Source organism: Spinacia oleracea, chromosome 5 (assembly GCF_020520425.1).
Source record: "Spinacia oleracea cultivar Varoflay chromosome 5, BTI_SOV_V1, whole genome shotgun sequence".
Lineage (NCBI taxonomy): Eukaryota > Viridiplantae > Streptophyta > Magnoliopsida > Caryophyllales > Amaranthaceae > Spinacia > Spinacia oleracea.
The window spans coordinates 116,936,484-116,956,682 of record NC_079491.1 but is presented as its reverse complement, the minus strand read 5'-3'; the positions used below and the strand labels follow the sequence as shown (position 1 = coordinate 116,956,682).

Genomic DNA, 20,199 nt, shown 5'->3' with positions numbered 1-20,199 from the left:
TTTTTTCATTATATGCCACATACAAAACCTATGCTCAGCGGTCTGAAACACTTTAGGAATAACTATTTTCATTGCCGGACCTTCATCCGTAATCAAACAAGCTGGCTCATTACTGAAGGAAATAATGCCCTTGGTCCAAGTATGCATTCTATGTTAAGTCTAATAAGTGCGGTTCAGTATTAATTAACAAGTTAATAATTCAGTGAGATCAAGTGAGCTGAATGCCTAGCTAGAGGCCGCTTCAGTTCAAGTGGAATTAATGATATTAATCCACAGCTTACTCTTGACTGAACCCGTAGGGTCACACAAATAGTACGTAAACGGATCAAGTATTTAATGGCATTAAATACTCTATCTATGGATATTCGGAATCGACGGATCTTGGTTTCAATGGGAGCTGAGATCGTCACAAGCAAGAAATGAATACTCCGGAAACGATGATATTGCCGGAAACGGAAATATGGATCGTATCGGAAATATAAATATTATGCAAATCGTAGATGTTGCCGGAAACGGAAACATGGTACGTATCGGAAAATATTATCGGAAATGGAAATATTGCCGGAATCGGAAATATTGCCGGAAACGGAAATATTGTCAGAATCGGAAATATTATCGGAATCGGAAAATAATTCCGGAAACGGAAATATTAAATATTTGTTCGAAACGGAAATTAATTCCGGAATCGGAAATATTAAATATTGTTCGTATCGGAAATGAATTCCGGAATCGGGAATTTAATCGGAAGCGTATCGTACGAATAAGCATCAGAAGAGGCCTGCCGAATGAGGGCCCAGCACGAAGCCAGGCCATCGCCCAGCAAGCCAAGCGCGCCACACGAACAGCCAAGGCCACGCCAGGCCCAGTGCAAGGCCAGGCCCAGCAGGCCATGGCAGCGCGCGCAGCGCGCAGCAATGGGCTGCGAGCTGTGCTGCTGCTCGCGTGGGCTTGCGGCTCGCGTGGGCCGAGCGGCCGTGTAGGCTGTGCGCGGGCATGGCCTGCACGCTCGTGGGTCATGCTCGTGTAGAGTTTGTGTTCACATACGAAACCTAAATTGTGTAGGATTTGTTTGATGATTAAATTCCTAATCCTAAAAGGATAAAATTAATTAGTTAGAGTCCTACTAGGATTCTAGTTTAACTAATTAGTATCCTAATAGGATTCCAGTTCCTTTTCTATACCTCTATAAATAAGGGCCTAGGGTCATTATTTGCAGGCACGATTGAAGTATTCAAAGGGAAAGTTTTGAAAGAAAAATCAGCCATACACTTGCAAACACATAGCCGAAATTCCTAGTAACCTTAAGGGCGATTCTAGTTGGTCTAACTTGAGGCGGATCCGGACGTACTGCGGACTATCTACGGAGGGACGACATTTGGAGTCCTAAAGACTTGTTCTTGTTCGGTTCGGGCGCAGCTAGGGAAGGCACGCTACAACATTTATGCATCTATACTATGCTAAATGATTATGTGTAAATAATATGCTTTCCTGGCTTTATGGTTTTTCCGCATGATTTATGAATTGTCATATGTATCATAACCTAACAGTGGTATCACGAGCCTCTTATTATTTTCATAATCTAAATTGAATGAACATGGTTAAATATTACAAATTTGCAAGAATTTAAAAGGGGTGATTAATTTTCGTAATTGTTAATTAATTGCAAATTGCGTTTATTTAATTATACGTACGCAGTTTTTCGGCAGTTTCTTCGTTACTCATCCAAATCGAGTGATTTTTGTGTCAATTCCGCATGTAAAAGGCATTCTAAAATTTTGACAAAAAAGATATTTTTCGGCCGAACCCAGAATTCTCAAATTCGAAGCCTAACTATGACTTTTCGGAGGTTTTAGTTTTTCTAATGCAAAATTTCGTAAATTTAAGATGTTAAATTAAATATTTGCGATTCTTGTTGATAAATCTTAAATTTTTTATTGACCTACTGTATATGTTTAACAAATTTGAATGCCTAGCCTTGTTAATTATGCAATCTAATTTGTAATTATGATTAATTTGTTGAAAATTGGAATAATTTAGAATTAATTTGATTTTCATAATTAGTTATAATTTATTTTTATGACCTAGACTTGAATCCATGTTAATCGGAAATCAATTAAATAATAAATTTTCGATTTTTCGCCCTAAAATTATGAAATTAATATTATTTATTAATTTGTCATTAATTTTGAATATAAATTTCCAATTTTTATGCGATTCGCTCATATAACTTGCACGCACAAAGCAATGGACGCTACGTGTTACCCTTAAGGGGTGTTGTATAGTGCCGGCATGCAACGACGAGCAAGGGAGCTCGTAGCCCATGCGGTACGAATGCAGCGAGCAAGGGCATGGTGCACGAGCACAAGGCAGCAGCCCTGCCTTGTGTCGTGGGCTGTGAGCAATGGGCGCATGGGCAAGGGCGAGAGCAAGGAGCGAGCAGTCGCGTGTGGGCAGCAAGCGTGCTGCGCCACAGCGCGCACTGCCTCGCGCAAGCGTGCGGAGCCTCGCGCGCAGCGAGCGCTAGTGTGCGTGCGACGAGCGCTGCGCCCAGCGAAGGCGTGCAGCGTGCTTGTTGCGACGTGCGACGAGCGCTGCGCCCAGCGATGGCGAGCAGCTTGCCTGTTGCGACGTGCGACGAGCGCTGCGCCCAGCGATGGGCTACGGCGGCATGCTTGTTGCGACGAGCGCTGGCGCGCACCTTGCGATGGGGAGCAGCAGCGATGCGACGCAGCGCATGGGCTGCGCACACATGGCCTGCGATGGCTGTGTGCGTGTGGCCCATGGGCGTGCGTTGCGTGGGGTTGTTGCGATTAGATCGTTTTGAAATTTTAATTTGAAATTTTCAGTTTACGTAATTTTAATTAATTTTAAAATTAATAATTTAAATTATTTTCTTGGATTTTAATTTTGAATATTGTAATTATAATAAATTTTATTTATTCTAATTATTTTACTAAAATTAAAATCATGAATTAATTTAAATACGACTGAAATTAAATTAAATTTTTGGATTCAATTATAAATTTATATGAGCTTTAAATTTTAATTAAATTTGTATGTTTCCGGTTAGACTAGAAATACATTTTTATGTTTAAAATTAGTAAAGCATATGAATTTATTGGTTTAAGTGGGAACCCCTTTTTAGTCATATACTCTTGATTAGGTCTACAAATCCTTAAGGTTAAAACAACTTGATTAGAATTAATAAGGACTGAATAATTTGTAGATTATTGGTGCCCTTGATTAATTGCTGCAAATGTTTATGTGATGCATAATGTGTTTTACTAACCAGCTATGTGGGCCATTCATGATAATGAATGGGTGAATGGTATATATTGCATATGTACTGTTTTGCAGGTTATGAAGTGTGATGCATAATGTGTTTTACTAACCAGCTATGTGGGCCATTCATGATAATGAATGGGTGAATGGTATATATTGCATATGTACTGTTTTGCAAGTTATGAAGTGACTAGTATGGCCCAAATAGGATAGAAAATATGGTATGCGTACCATTAATTTGAATATAATTGGTCTAAAGTACCAAAGTTGTTTTTCAATTCAAATATGGTCTGCGTACCATCAAATAGTTGTAATTAGTTTTAATTATAGCTTATTCTATTTGAAGAAAATGGTGCCTCCCACGGAGATTTTCAAGACGGACTTTGAAGTTAAAGCTTCAAGATGAAGTCGGGCCATACTAGACCACATTTATCTTATGCATGTTTTAAGTTATTTATTGCTTTTAAATATGTCTTAAAATGCATGAGATCAAAGCTTGATTATGTTGCATGATTAAGGATTTTAGTTCACTTAAAATCTAACCAACATAGTAAGAGCCTTAAGTTCCAAACTTAAAAATTGAGTTAAAAGGTGCCATACCAAAATATACACTTGCTTGGATATCCTTTACATCAATCTAGTAATAGTTTTCGCTCAGCGACGTGTTACTTATTGGTCCTAAAGGGGCAAGGTACACAAATAATTGTGAGTACATGTTAGTTTTGGTAAAACTCAACGATATAAGTAAGGAGTCCTTTTATGTCGTGGCAAAATCGATAGGTTTACCTAATAAGTTCTTAGACGTACCTATCAACCAAGAATAGTTTCTAGACTATTAGCAAAAGGCTTTTGCTTACCTAAGATGTTTTAGGATTAAGTCGACAAACTATGCTTAGTTCTTCAATGATTTTAGGATCTTGGAATCATTTTATTCACACCTGCCGGAACACATAACTTGAATAAAATGCTTAATGAACATTGAATTATGCATGTATGCTGGAATTTAAAGTTTATTAAGAGAAACTGTGAATGGTTATTTATTTGTTTATTCTTTTCAATTGTAGTTTTAACTATGGCAAACAACAATCAAAACATCATCATAGGTTCTGAGCTTATGGTCAAGCTGAACCTGGCAAAGTTTCTTGAATGGGAAGCTAAGCTAGTTGAAATAGTAAGACTCAATGGACTTGAGTATGTACTATCACATCCCATGCCAAGCTACTATGCCAGAGACATGACCCCTGAGAGATTTTTCGCCTGGGATGCAAATCTCAAAAAGGTTATGAGTCTCATGCTGAACAATATCCCTGATGATTGGGCTAGAAGGTTTGTAGCCTATGAACCTTTTACGCTCATCAAGAATCTGAGGGATATCTGTCGTGGAAGCACGGAGGACAGGGACCTGAACGTCCATGAGTTGATTGAATCAATGTCTGGTCAAAAGGTTAGTTCTCCCAACAGGTGTTATAGGATGGAAGTCCAAGAAACACATGTTCAGCTCCTTCGCACTAAACAGAGGGTAGGCGTCCCACTGAGGTTCCATGTGGATCTTATGCGTTCATACTTTGATCGCCTAAGTCTACTAGGAACACCAATAAGCGAAAGGATGGCAGTCTCTATCTTGCTCAATTCACTACACAGTGGGTTTGGTCGCTTCAAGCAACTATACCTAAGTGAACCAAGAGAAGAAACAGTTGCAGAATTTGTTCACCTTGTCAGAAAGGCTGAAATAATACTGGACTGTGAAGCCAAAGATTTACTCAAGGCTAGAAGGAGACCGTTCAAGAAAAGTGGAAAGTCCAAGGGCAATGCTAAATCAAAGCAGGACAAGTCCACATCAAGCTGTCTTTATTGTGATGGAATAGGCCATTACACAAGAGAATGTCCAAAGCTAAAGGAAGATCAGAAGAACGGAACAGTCGTTCCATCTTCAGGTATTTTCGTTATAGACTGTATACTTGCTAATTCAACTTCTTGGGTATTAGATACAGGTTGTGGCTCACACTTATGTTCCAATCCACAGGGACTAAGAAGAAGTAGAAAGTTAAGCAAGGGTGAAGTCGACCTACGAGTGGGAAATGGAGCACGGATTGCTGCATTAGCTGTAGGAACTTATTATTTGTCGTTGCCCTCCGGGCTAGTTTTGGAACTGGAAGAATGTTTCCATGTTCCAAGTCTTACTAAAAACATCATTTCAGTTTCTTGCTTAGATGCTAAGGGATTTTCCTTTTTAATAAAAGACAATAGTTGTTCGTTTTATTTTAAAGAGATGTTTTATGGATCTGCTAGATTAGTCAATGGACTTTATTTATTAGATCACGACAAACAAGTTTATAACATAAATACCAAAAAGGCCAAAAAGGATGATTCAGATCTCACCTATATGTGGCATTGTCGAGTAGGCCATATAAACTTGAAACGCTTAGAAATACTTCAAAAGGAAGGAATTCTAGAACCATTTGACTTAGAGGATTATGGTAAATGCGAATCATGTTTACTTGGCAAAATGACAAAGCAACCTTTCTCTAAAGTTGGAGACAGAGCAAATGAACTATTAGGTTTAATCCATACAGATGTATGTGGACCAATGAGTACAAATGCTAGAGGTGGTTTCAGCTACTTTATCACTTTCACTGATGACTTCAGTAGATATGGTTATGTCTACCTAATGAAGCATAAGTCTGAATCCTTTGACTAATTCAAGGAATTTCAGAGTGAAGTAGAGAATCAATTAGGCAAGAAGATTAAGGCACTGCGGTCTGACAGAGGCGGTGAATATCTGAGCTATGAATTTGATGACCATCTGAAAGAATGTGGAATTCTATCAGAATTGACTCCTCCTGGAACACCACAATGGAACGGTGTGTCGGAACGGAGGAACAGAACCTTGCTAGACATGGTCAGGTCAATGATGGGTCAGGCCGAACTTCCATTAGAATTTTGGGGACATGCACTAAATACAGCTGCACTCACTATAAATAGAGCTCCGTCTAAAGCTGTCGAAAAGACTCCATATGAGTTATGGTTTGGAAAGCCTCCAAAAGTCTCTTTTCTTAAGATTTGGGGATGTGAAGTATACGTCAAACGATTAATTTCAGACAAACTTCATCCAAAATCTGACAAATGTATCCTTGTGGCCTATCCAAAGGAAACAAAGGGGTATTACTTCTACAATACATCTGAGAACAAGGTGTTTGTTGCTCGAGATGGTGTCTTTTTGGAGAAAGATCACATTTCCAAAATGACAAGTGGGAGAAAAGTAGACCTCGATGAAATTCGAGTCGAACAAAAAACTCTATAGAATGCTCAAGATGACATTCAGGATGAAACTCAGAGATCTTTAGAAGAATCTGGTGAGAATCATGGTCAATCTAGAAATGTTACCCCGCGTAGATCGCAAAGATATAGATCTCAACCGGAAAGGTACTTAGGTATTTTGACGAACGAGAGCTATGACGTTCTATTACTTGAAAGTGATGAACCTGCGACTTACAAACAAGCTATGACGAGCCCTAGCTCCAAGCAATGGCAAGAAGCCATGCAATCTGAATTAGACTCCATGTCTGAAAACCAAGTATGGGATTTGGTCGATTTGCCAGATGGCTACCAAGCCATTGGAAGCAAATGGGTTTTCAAACTGAAAAAGGACAAGGATGGGAAACTTGAAGTTTTCAAAGCTAGATTGGTTGCAAAAGGTTACAGGTAAGTCCACGGCGTGGATTACGATGAAACCTTTTCACCAGTTGCAATGCTAAATTCTATTCGGATAATGTTAGCAATCGCTACATATTACGATTACGAAATATGGAAGATGGATGTCAAAACTGCTTTCTTAAACGGCGTTTTAACAGAAACTGTGTTTATGACACAGCCTGAAGGTTTTGAGGATCCAAAGAATGCTAAAAAGGTATGCAAGCTAAAGAAATCAATCTACGGATTGAAGCAGGCATCTAGGAGCTGGAATATACGTTTTGATGAAACAGTCAGTGACTTTGGTTTCATCAAGAACGCAGACGAATCTTGTGTATACAAGAAGGTCAGTGGGAGCAAAATCGCTTTCCTAGTATTATATGTCGACGACATATTACTTATCGGAAATGACATTCCTATGTTGAACTCTGTTAAGATTTGGCTTGGGAAATGTTTTTCGATGAAGGATCTAGGAGAAGCACAGTACATATTAAGCATCAAGATTTACAGAGATAGATCTAAAAAGATGATTGGACTTAGTCAAAGCACTTATATCAATAAGGTGCTTGATAGGTTCAAGATGGCAGACTCCAAGCGAGGCTACCTACCCATGTCTCATGGAATAACTCTAAGCAAGACTCAGTGCCCAAAAACACTTGATGAGCGTAGACGAATGAATGGGATTCCATATGCATCATTGATTGGTTCAATAATGTATGCTATGATATGTACACGCCCGGATGTTGCGTACGCACTCAGTGCTACGAGCAGATACCAGTCAGACCCAGGAGAGGCGCATTGGACTGCTGCCAAGAATATTCTGAAATACCTGAAAAGGCACAAAGATGACTTCCTGGTCTATGGTGGAGATGATGAATTAATTGTTAAAGGCTATACGGACGCAAGTTTCCAAACCGACAAAGATGATTTCAGATCACAGTCTGGGTTTGTCTTCTGCCTCAACGGAGGTGCAGTAAGCTGGAAAAGTGCTAAGCAAAGCACCATTGCGGATTCTACAACTGAAGCGGAGTACATTGCTGCACATGAAGCAGCAAAGGAAGCTATATGGCTAAGGAAGTTCATAGGTGAACTTGGTGTAGTCCCCTCCATTAAAGGACCAATAGCCCTGTATTATGATAATAACGGAGCTATTGCACAGGCAAAGGAGCCTAGACACCACCAGAGAGTCAAGCATGTACTTCGTAGATTTCACCTTCTACGAGAGTTCGTTGAAAGAAAAGAAGTCGAGATAAGCAAGATTGGAACTGATGACAACATATCAGATCCATTGACTAAACCTATGTCGCAGGCGAAGCACAACTCGCACACTGCAGCTATGGGAATCAAGCATATTGGAGAATGGCTTTGATATCCTTGTTTAATGTTTTAAAGTTTTAGAGTTTAAATCTTTGTAAAACATTATTGGTTAATCATTCACAATAAATGAAGAGAATTCATTTTTCCATTTAATTTGTGGTTTATTAAATGATGAGTCCCTTCAATTTGACAATATATTCAAGATAGACTGTCAGGACCAGTCCTGTGACTAAGAAATGTCTATCAATTGAACTTGAATATCAAAGGTTGAAAATGGTCCCTAGTCGGAGTTTTCTATAAAATTGGACGCATAGAAAACGTTAGACGACTAGAATGCAAGATGACTAGTAGTTCTGTTTCTTGAACTATGTGGACATGGCAATGTCATAATCATTTGCATAGATACTTACTTTGGGAAGACTAGTATCGGACAAGACCTATGAAACTTTACTGTAAGAGATGAAAATCTGTCATAAGTAAATTTCATTTAAATTATTAGACACTAAATCCTCAATACCTGAGTGATTTGAGATTACTTGTTTGAGAACTGGTTGCTTTGACGTTGACCAACCGTCGCACCGTAAAAGGAGGCTATAAAGGCAACGCTCAGGTAATCACCTATCAAACGAAGTCTAATCTCAAGATCGCAAGATTGGGATTGTCCTCCCATAAATCGGGATGAGATGCTTAAAAGTTGTACAAGGCCACTCGGAGAGCTAGAAATTGTGAAATGCATGGCCATGCTCGGATGAATCATAGGCTATGATTATCTGTTTATTTGATCAGTTGAACTCTGAAACCGAGAAACACCTCTGGACATAATAAGGATGACAACTCTTACCTTATGTTCAAGAGCAAGCATCGAGCGACAAAGGAATTAGGAAATGCACACTTGTCCCTAAGGACAAGTGGGAGACTGAAGGAAATAATGCCCTTGGTCCAAGTATGCATTCTATGTTAAGTCTAATAAGTGCGGTTCAGTATTAATTAACAAGTTAATAATTCAGTGAGATCAAGTGAGCTGAATGCCTAGCTAGAGGCCGCTTCAGTTCAAGTGGAATTAATGATATTAATCCACAGCTTACTCTTGACTGAACCCGTAGGGTCACACAAATAGTACGTAAACGGATCAAGTATTTAATGGCATTAAATACTCTATCTATGGATATTCGGAATCGACGGATCTTGGTTTCAGTGGGAGCTGAGATCGTCACAAGCAAGAAATGAATACTCCGGAAACGATGATATTGCCGGAAACGGAAATATGGATCGTATCGGAAATATAAATATTATCCAAATCGTAGATGTTGCCGGAAACGGAAACATGGTACGTATCGGAAAATATTATCGGAAATGGAAATATTGCCGGAATCGGAAATATTGCCGGAAACGGAAATATTGTCAGAATCGGAAATATTATCGGAATCGGAAAATAATTCCGGAAACGGAAATATTAAATATTTGTTCGAAACGGAAATTAATTCCGGAATCGGAAATATTAAATATTGTTCGTATCGGAAATGAATTCCGGAACCGGGAATTTAATCGGAAGCGTATCGTACGAATAAGCATCGGACGAGGGCCCAGCACGAAGCCAGGCCATCGCCCAGCAAGCCAAGCGCGCCACACGAACAGCCAAGGCCACGCCAGGCCCAGCGCAAGGCCAGGCCCAGCAGGCCATGGCAGCGCGCGCAGCGCGCAGCAATGGGCTGCGAGCTGTGCTGCTGCTCGCGTGGGCTTGGGGCTCGCGTGGGCCGAGCGGCCGTGTAGGTTGTGCGCGGGCATGGCCTGCATGCTCGTGGGTCATGCTCGTGTAGAGTTTGTGTTCACATACGAAACCTAAATTGTGTAGGATTTGTTTGATGATTAAATTCCTAATCCTAAAAGGATAAAATTAATTAGTTAGAGTACTACTAGGATTCTAGTTTAACTAATTAGTATCCTAATAGGATTCCAGTTCCTTTTCCATACCTCTATAAATAAGGGCCTAGGGTCATTATTTGCAGGCACGATTGAAGTATTCAAAGGGTAAGTTTTGAAAGAAAAATCAGCCATACACTTGCAAACACATAGCCGAAATTCCTAGTAACCTTAAGGGCGATTCTAGTTGGTCTAACTTGAGGCGGATCCGGACGTACTGTGGACTATCTACGGAGGGACGACATTTGGAGTCCTAAAGACTTGTTCTTGTTCGGTTCGGGCGCAGCTAGGGAAGGCACGCTACAACATGTATGCATCTATACTATGCTAAATGATTATGTGTAAATAATATGCTTTCCTGGCTTTATGGTTTTTCCGCATGATTTATGAATTGTCATATGTATCATAACCTAACAATTACCTCCCATTGCCTTGAGGAAAGTTCTAAAAACCCACTCAAAAGACACGATGTCCTCATGGGCTATTAAAGCAGCACCAAAAGTAACACACTTCTTGTGGTGATCAACTCCAGTAAATGGGCCAAATATCATATTATACCTAAAAACAAATTTCAGAACATTCAGTATAATGTTCAGAACATATGAATAGTTATATAGAACATGCTGAATAATATTTAGAACATATGTACAGTTATTAGAACAAGATAACCATGCATTCAGAACTTGATGAGTAATGTTTAAAACATGCAGATTTTAACTTAGAACATCATGAATATTATGTAGAACAAAATTTAGATGAATTCAGAACATGACAAGAAATTACCTATTTGTTTGAAATGTGGTGTCAAAAGAAACCAAATCACCAAAGAGTGCATAATTCTTTCTACATATAGGATCTGCCCAAAAAGCTTTACAAAGTTGTTCGTCTTCATCCACCTCATAGTCAAAGAAAAATGCACTCCATAACAACTTCTTGTTCTGAAAGTTATTCACAAACATTTGGGCATCCGATCCTTCAATGTAAGCCTTCAAATCTCTATGAAATTTTTTGAAATCTTGCTTGGATGCACCAACGTTATCATATGATCCAACTAACTCCTTCATCAATCTAAAAGTCTTAACCGGACCAATGTTCACCTTTGAATTATCAATAATCATCTTCTTATGAAGAATATTCATTTTCCTACCCGCTTTCTGAAATTTTAGACAACCCGGGGTGTAAAGAGGATGAACATGTGGCTCTCGGAATTCAGTCACCACATAAAAACCTTCATTTTTATACTTCATAACCATCCGAGCCTTGCAACCAACACAAGTAACTAGCCTTCTTCGAGGTATAGGTACTTTATCTTCATTACCTTCCCCTTTTTTAACATTTGGCATGCCTCCAACCTTAAATATTGCTTTTTCTTTGAAACCAGCTTATTGCATAAACAATACTGAAAAGCAATAACGTTTAGTGACTTCCTTTTTATAGCAGTAGATTTCCTCATCACAAAACCAGCAGCTTTTGAATATGCTTTATAAAATGAAATACCCTCTTCGACACTCATAAATTTCATCCCTACAACAGGTTTTAACTCATCAGAACAACATGGAATCCATTCTCTCGTTCCTCTAGGACTTAATATAGGAATTACTTCAGGAGTAACAGCCACATTTGAATTAGAACAACTTGCATATTGTTCATTATCCACAACAGAATCTAGAAAAAAAATAACAAAAAATAATTCATAACATGTATAAAGTTTACATAGAACATTGGGTTAAAAGTGGAGAACAATGTAAGAATAATTCAGAACATCAGAAAGAATATGACAGGAAAATAGAGAACTATACAAAACCCTAGAAGCAAGTATTACTCAAAACATTTTAAACGACTATGCAGAAGATATAATGCAATCATTCACATCATCAAAAACAATTTACAACTTGCAGTTCATTAGAGGTGATCATTATTCACAACATGATCAAAAAAAGAATTAAAAAACAATCCAGAACATGTATAATATGTACATAGAACATTGGGTTACAAATGCAGAACATTTATAGCGATTATTCAGAACGTTAACAAATCAGACACAATAATAAGAAAACTCATTTGATTCCGTCAATGATGAGGACGAACTATGATGAAATTCTGATGCCATTGCTCGAAAGAATAATGATCTATAAATCAAAAACTACATGATTGAATACAAATTTGAACACATAAATTAAAAACACAAATTGAAAGGAACAAATAGATAATCAAAAATCTAAAATATATAACAAATACAAATCAAAAATCAAAATAAAAAAACAAATCAGAATATCAAACACAAAACAAAAACAACTCACCAAATATGAGTGCAATTCGGTAATAAAAAACAACTCACAAATTCAAATTATAAAGGAAAATTTGGTAATATTAATCCAACCTTTGACCGATTTTCTTTTATTAAGCCCACCTACGACATATTTTTTAATAATCCCACATTTATTACCCAACAACTTTTATTGGGCCCAACAGGTCATAAAACTGTTGTAAGCGGCATTATTTCTCTACATGGCAGTACTCTCTCTCGATATATTCAGTCATCATCATCAATTCATCACCATCTCGTTGACTTTTTCACCGATTACCGGCCACTTAAGCCCAATAAAAGTCGTCGGGTAGTAAAGGTGGGATTATTAAAAAATATGTCGTAGGTGAGATTAATAAAAGAAAATCGGCCAAATGTTGGATTAATATTACCAAATTTTCCAATTATAAAAGCAGCTCACGAAATTCAGCAAATAAACAATTCGATAATCAACAATTAATAATTTCAATTCAATACTAATGGAATTGGAATCGATAATCAAAACTAGGTCAGAAATTGGGAAATTATCAAGCAAAATACACAAATCAAAATTGCGAAAATTGATTAAAAAAAATACCTTGAAATAATCAAGTAGATGAAGGTATTCGAGAATTGAATTGAATTTTGAAGCGAATTTGGAGATGAATTGGACCGTGATTAAGGTGTTGTAATGGCGGCAGCATAAAAGAGAGAGGCGAGAAAACAGAGAGAGAAAGCAGAGATTAGAGAGAGAAACTAATTACGTGAAAACTGAATTTTATGGGCTGAATATATCTTAAAAGAATTTACCAAATTGCCATTAATAATCCTTCATTTCAGGCTGTTAGATTAGAGATGATTCAAGGGTCAAGATCTATTCTCACATAGGATTGTGTTCTCACATAAAGGAGGTGTTCTCACATGAGCCTTCCTCTCTCTCTCTCTCTCTCTCTCTATATATATATATATATACATATATATATATATATATATATATATATATATAATGCGTATCTTATGCTTTTAAATAAAAATATCACATATAAAACATTAGATAAGATTGTTAAACCCATTATATACCTATATAAAATAAAATTTTAGTAATAAATTAATACTTAAAAATGAAACCATTTGAAAAAGTAACCTAATACATATAATATTCACATACTTTAATTTCTTTACATGTAGCCATCGATGGGTACATAACAGTGAAAAATAGGCCGCCTTCAGTCCTTCTCTCCGATGTCTGTAAAGGGTAGAACATTGAATCCTTAATGCTTTATCAATGTGTGTACCGTCAGCTTCACTGAAGTCATACTTAGCCTACAAAAAGTTGAAGACGGCAGCTTGTTATAAAAGAGAAGTTCAGCTTGCTGCTGCTGGTCACAGCAAAGATAGGATTCCACAACTCTAATGGTGGATAACAGTTAGTTGATTACTCTAATTTCTAATAATAGTTAATTAGCAACCCCTATATTCATTGTTTGTTTTTTGTTTGTGTTTTCACTGATTTGGCCAAGGAATGCAACTGATTCGTAGCAAAAGATCTGACTAACTGTCAAATGTAACCTGAAATCAAAGGAACTTGAATTTTTTTACGAATTCCCCAATAACAGTCATGGAAGAACATACGAAGGAGGCGAGCAGGGACTTTAGGATCATATACAGAAGCATTAAGAACTGTCTGTGAGATAATATACTCAGCCTGTGGACATGTTTGATCGTAATAGTGATTATCGAGTGCGGCTTGAGAACCGAAAACTGCAATAGAGAGAAGAATAAAGGCCGAAAAGAAGATGATTTTGGAGTTTTGAGCAGCCATTTGGTTATTTAGGAAGGAAGTGAAGTATTCTTATCCAGGCTTGTTATGATGTAGAGTCTGTGAATAATAAATTATTGGTAACAGCCTTGAATTAGTAAGCCATACCTTAATCCTACTATACAATCGATCTGTTGCTTCTTCAGGCATGTCATTCCAACTTGTAACATTAAGAGGGCATATTTCTTTCACCCAATCAGCACATTCGGCCACAAATTGATTTGCACGATCGCCCACAATAGCTCCCAAAGCTGCTGGAATACGAACTTTGACCTTTCCTGGTTGCACACTTCTCAACTTTTTATATTTAAGTGCTCTGCTTGGACCTCGAAAGGGACCTGAAAACAAAAGAATATAAACAAAACAGATATAGAAAGTGATGCTATATAGAAAATTTCTAGTTTAGTATTTGTACTAACAATTGGGAATTCTAGAGTAGAATATTGCAAGTTGTTATAACAGATATAGAAAATTGCTTGATTTTGCTGACGTATTTCTACCTTGTCTTTTTTTCTTTGGTTGTTGAGTGGTAGACTCTACGAGGTGATTACTGTTGTTAGATTCTAATTGCGATAACGATGATTGAGTCTCCGGATTCATTGTTCTTTCTCCTACAAAATCAGAAGACATTTCTTAGAATATGCCTTAGCAATTAATACAACAACAGTTAGTAGTTAGCAGGAGCACAGAAGTTAGCCGTTAGCAGTTCCATTTCCTAATTCTCCATTTATCATATGCACAAGTAAAGTTCACAACATTTTCTTGTGTACTTAATTTGACAACAAAAAGTTACAAAAACTGCTGCAACTCGATCAGCTGTCAACAGTCAGCACCATCAAAAAAATCAGAGTGATGAACACGATTCCTGTTAACCATGACAATAGCCATTTCCATGTTAAGGGTTTGTTTCACGGTTTGTAGAAGAAGCTTGAAAGCCATGTCTCACTCCATATTCGGCTGATAACCAAGAATAAAAGCAGTGTAAGCATCTGAATTTCTCGTACTTGATACATAACAGTGAAGAACATGGACTAGTAATTTCTCCTATGGTATCAGACTCTTCTTTTCCCCTCAAGTACCAAGACATGATACTCCAGGATCGCTATGGCCAATTAACACTTCAGTTTGGACCAAATTCATGGAAAATTCTTTATAAACAGACAAATATGATACTTAAACATACACTCGTGTCTGAGTAACATAGTATTGAACCAGAGAACACGAGGATAAAGAAGGAAACGTTAACAGAAAAGAGAACTTTGGTCTACCAGACAACACACTCCCAGACTTGAAAACGAAAAAAGTTGTAAAATGATCAAACTACAATATTTACCTATCTGATTTAAATCAAAACTAACCTCTTAGCTTGTTGTTCCTCTAATTCTTTTGTTCTGTAAATCACATGTACCCCCTGTGAGAACATGGGATAAAACGTCAGACTGTAATCCAGCAAGAGCAGAATGAACTAAGTGAAACAGCTTAGGAAATAGGAAGCCACATTTAGCCCTAGGTAAGATGATAAGTAAACTCACAGATCTACTGCAGCTAAAATTCTCGGCAAAAAAAATAGCATGCAAAGTAAACAACTGCAGAATTTACCTATTTCTCAACTCCAGCATCACCTCAGTAAGGCACTAACCAGCCAGTCATATTCCTATGTTCATATTCATAAGTTCATAACATTCTCCCAACAGCTTCTACACACAGATTCGATAATGGTGGCTACTCCGTATAATAGTAATCAATCTCTTTGCGTCTTCTCAATCACAATAACTTTAATAAAGAAAGCTCATTTGAAATATGCAAACTAAGAAGGTGAATCTTCTCAACCAAAACCATTTAACAATTAACAGTGAATGACACAAACCAAACAGTTTAAAGAGGGTCTCCTAATGTAAACATTTGACAACATAAAGATATTTGAACTACAATTCCCAAAAACAGATCCTAGCTACACCTATCTGATCATTCGCTGCTTGAGTCCAAGTCATATAAACCCTCTGGAATATCTTCTTCTTCGTCATCCTCTAGCTCACTTTCCTCATCTTGCTCACTGTCTTCTTCTTCTTCCTCATTCAAAATCTCGTCCTCCCCCGACTCAAATTCAGTTGCATTCACTAATTCCGGAGAAACATCATTTCTAGGTAAGATCACATCATCATCTCCATCATCTCCCACTGCGTTTGGTATTCTAACATCCACATCATCATGCTCATCATCAGAGTCATCTGCCTCAACTATTGGAAAATTATAGAAATTACGAGGGACCGTCTTAATAGGAGTTCTCCAATCCGGCTCATTATGTACCCTAACATAATAAACTTGCCCTACTTGAGATGCCATAGCAAATGGCTCATTGGTCCCTAAAAAGTTTTTGAAATTTAGGCATATGCCACCAAACTTGTCCCTTTTTATCCCTCGCCCCTCCCTATAGACATCAAACCAAACGCATCTAAACAACACCACAATAGGTTCTTTGTCCCCATTGTTTGGAGCATCATATTCAAGTTCTATGACTTCTTTCAAAACCCCAAAGAAGTCTTTTTCTCCGCTCTCTTCATCTCCTTTGACAACTACTCCACTATTTTGTGTCTTTCGCCTTCTTTGGCGCTTCTTAGTGTGAAAGCGATACCCATTTACATAGTATCCTTGATAACTTTTCACACTCTTACTCGGGCCTCGTGACAATGACAATAACTCAGCTGTTACTCTTGGATCTCTCTCCTTGTAAAGCTTCCAAATCTATGAAAATGAATTTATTAAAAAAAATCAAGTATCTTAAATCAAAATATATGAAGTAGAAATTAATCAACAACACTCGTTTCACTTACCTGAGATTGAAACCAATCAACTAGACTTGGTTTTGGCCCATGTATAGTGGTGTACTCTCTGTACAACATACAAGTGTTAGTGCACTTCTTGATACTTCTAATAAGATAGTTAAAGAAAAGATGATATCTTACCCTATAAATGGTTGTACTTCTTGACAATTCATTAGAACATACAATTGAGCTTGCTTCCAGTCCAAAAAGCTCAATTGCTTAAATGTTCTTTTGCCTAATGGATTCCCCTTCTTTTGGAAAACTGATAACTTAAACAACAGAGATTCTTGCATATCCATGTCATTTCTACTCATGCGATTGAACTTAGTCTCAATCCCATTTAGATATCTTGATATAAATGCAAGACATTCTTCCATTATGCGTGCATTAGCTATCGAGCCTTCTGGTTGTGCTTTGTTACTCACAGTAGGTTTCATCGTGTGCATTTCCCTACAAGCGGTAACCATTATATAACATGTTGCAATAAAAAAATAACTTCACATGTTAATATAAAAGGAATAGCTTGTTACCTTTCAAACCGATATTGCCAACGATATTGCACTGGGCCAGCTATCTTAGCCTCACCGGCCAAATGGATTGGAAGGTGGACCATAATATCAAAGAAAGCCGGAACAAATACCTTTTCAAGCTTGCAAAGAGTAACTGCAATACTCTTTTCCATCTTCTCCAACACATCAATTTTTAGAGTTTTAGAACACAATTGCTTAAAAAATAAGCTTAGCTCAACCAAAGGTTCTAGCACCTCCTTAGGTAAGATGCCTTGAAATGCCGGCTTAAGCAAATCTTGCAAGAACACATGACAATCATGGCTTTTCATGTTTGAGATTTTTCCATCTTCCATACTTGCACATCGAGCTATGTTAGAAGAGTAACCATCTGGCACTTTAACCTTGGACAAGAACTCCAAAACTTTACGCCGCTCTATAGATGTCAACTGATATGGTGCTCTAGGGATGGCATATTTATCACCTATCTTAATAGGAATTAAATTATGATGCACATTCATCTCCTTCAAATCCTTTCGAGCTTTCAAGGTGTCTTTTGTCTTATTAGGAATGTCAAGTATTGTTCCTAATATATTGTCACAAATGTTCTTTTCAATATGCATGACATCTAAGTTGTGTCTTATCAAAAGCTTACTCCAATAAGGAAGTCTAAAGAAGATGCTCAACTTCTTCCATTGGTCAAACAAGTATCTATCAATTCTCTTTCGCTTCTTCCCAAAAATCACATTGGGGACACCATCAAATGCCTCTAATATCTCATCCCCTGACAAAGGAATCGGAGGTGGTCGTCTCTCCTTTTCCCCATCAAAAGATTTCTTGTCATTTCTCCACCTATGATCGGGTTCCAAGAACATACGAGTACCTTTAAAGCATTCCTTCGATCCATACTTTAACCGCTTGTGCCAAGTATTCTTATGACATGATGGGCAAGCAAGTTTACCACAAGTACTCCAACCAGACAGATTTCCATATGCCGGAAAATCACTCATAGTCCAAAATAGCGCTGCCTTCATATTAAAATTTTGGCGACTATGTGAATCATAAGTTTTCACCCCAACTTCCCACAACTCTTGAAGCTCATCAATCAACGGCTCCAAGAACACATTTATATCATTTCCAGGGGACTTTGGACCAGGAATTAAGAGTGATAGCGTGATGTATGGACTTGCCATACACATCCATGGTGGGAGATTATATGGCACTAGAAAGACTGGCCATATGCTGTACTTAGTGCCTAAATGTGCACCAGGATTGAAACCATCAGTTGAAAGACCTAATCTCACATTACGTGGATCGGCTGCAAAATCAGGAAATGAATCATCAAGCTTCTCCCATGCCTTTGAATCAGATGGATGCCTTAATATGTCCTTATCAACTCTTTTCCTATCCTTATGCCATCTCATATGCTTAGCAATTTTTGAAGACATAAAAAGCCTTTGAAGCCTAGGCACTAAAGGAAAATGGCGAAGAACTAGACGAGTTATTCTAGGAAGCCGTTGTGAGGTCCCTTGAGATTCCAAAAATGTGACACTATCATCAAATTCACCACTGCCTTCTTTCCATCTGGACTCCTCACAAATAGGGCATGAATCGGCATTTTCATACTCCTTTCTATAAAGAATGCAATGATTCACACAAGCATGGATCTTCACATAATTCAACCCAAGATCTTTTGTGTACTTCTGGGCTTCACGGGAGCTCTTTGGAAATTTTGGATCATAATTGAAGGCCTTTTGTAATGCATTAAGGAGCAGACTAAATGACTTCTCAGGCCAATGTCCACTAACCTTAATATGTAAGAGAGTTACGATGAACTCCAACCTTGAAAAGGTTTTACAACCTGAGAATAATTCTTCTTCTGCATCTTTCATCAACCTATGAAATTTATCAGGAATCTCAGCACGATCCTCTTCTTCTTCCTCATTCAAATTCTCGGGCACTGCATTTGTGGCATCATGCACCAAAGCTGCCATCTCCTCTGATACGAGAGGATCTTCATCATCAAACCAATCGTCTTCCTCCTCGGACATTTCCATGTTTCCCATGTCAAGGGATTGTTCTTCTCCATGGAATATCCAAGGATTGTAGTCAGGCTCTATTCCTACTCGGAAAAGATGGGCACGCATTGTCTCTCTATCATGGTCGATATAATTTCGACACTTCAAACAAGGACACCTTTTCTTAGCCCCAGTATTAGGGATTGTGTCCTTGAAAGCAAATTCGAGAAAACTTTTAACACCATTTCGGTAAGTTGGTTGTAGCCGATTGCTCAACCCTTGAATATGCATCCAACTCCTATCATTATCCATGCTATCTAGCAAAAGATTGGAAATAATTATAGGGGTGGGGAGGCACAATCATTTTCACCTATCCACTTCAATTTTCATTAACTAGTGATAAAATATTTTTTATCACTAGTTAATGAAAAAAACTGGAAGCATGTGTATAATAAGATCGCATATTATAAAAAAATCTGAATTGTTTGCTAAATTTTTTATCACTAGATTCAGAAACTTTAGCTGATCTGAATTGTTTGCT

The 20,199-nt window shown here is 37.8% G+C and overlaps 1 protein-coding gene across 1 annotated transcript; it reads right to left on the bottom strand.

Annotated features, from left to right (window-relative positions):
* Positions 1-16,277: 16,277 nt before the first annotated feature.
* LOC130461808 (uncharacterized) lies at positions 16,278-19,970 on the bottom strand. Its single transcript, XM_056830029.1, has 4 exons — positions 17,665-19,970; positions 17,318-17,584; positions 17,144-17,201; positions 16,278-17,054 (listed from the first exon to the last, which is right to left on the bottom strand). The coding sequence occupies exons 1-4, from the start codon at positions 19,968-19,970 to the stop codon at positions 16,278-16,280; spliced, it is 3,408 nt and encodes a 1,135-aa protein (XP_056686007.1).
* Positions 19,971-20,199: the final 229 nt, after the last annotated feature.

Bases quoted from the DNA above. Each gene is read 5' to 3' on its own strand.
- LOC130461808 (XM_056830029.1), bottom strand. From the start codon at position 19,970: ATGGATAATGATAGGAGTTGGATGCATATTCAAGGGTTGAGCAATCGG. The intron at 17,202-17,317 runs GTATGTTCTAAT...TATGTTGTACAG, and splicing joins GACTGGAAGCAAGCTCAATT to AGAGTACACCACTATACATG. The intron at 17,055-17,143 runs GTAAGTGAAACG...TCATTTTCATAG, and splicing joins TTGATTGGTTTCAATCTCAG to ATTTGGAAGCTTTACAAGGA.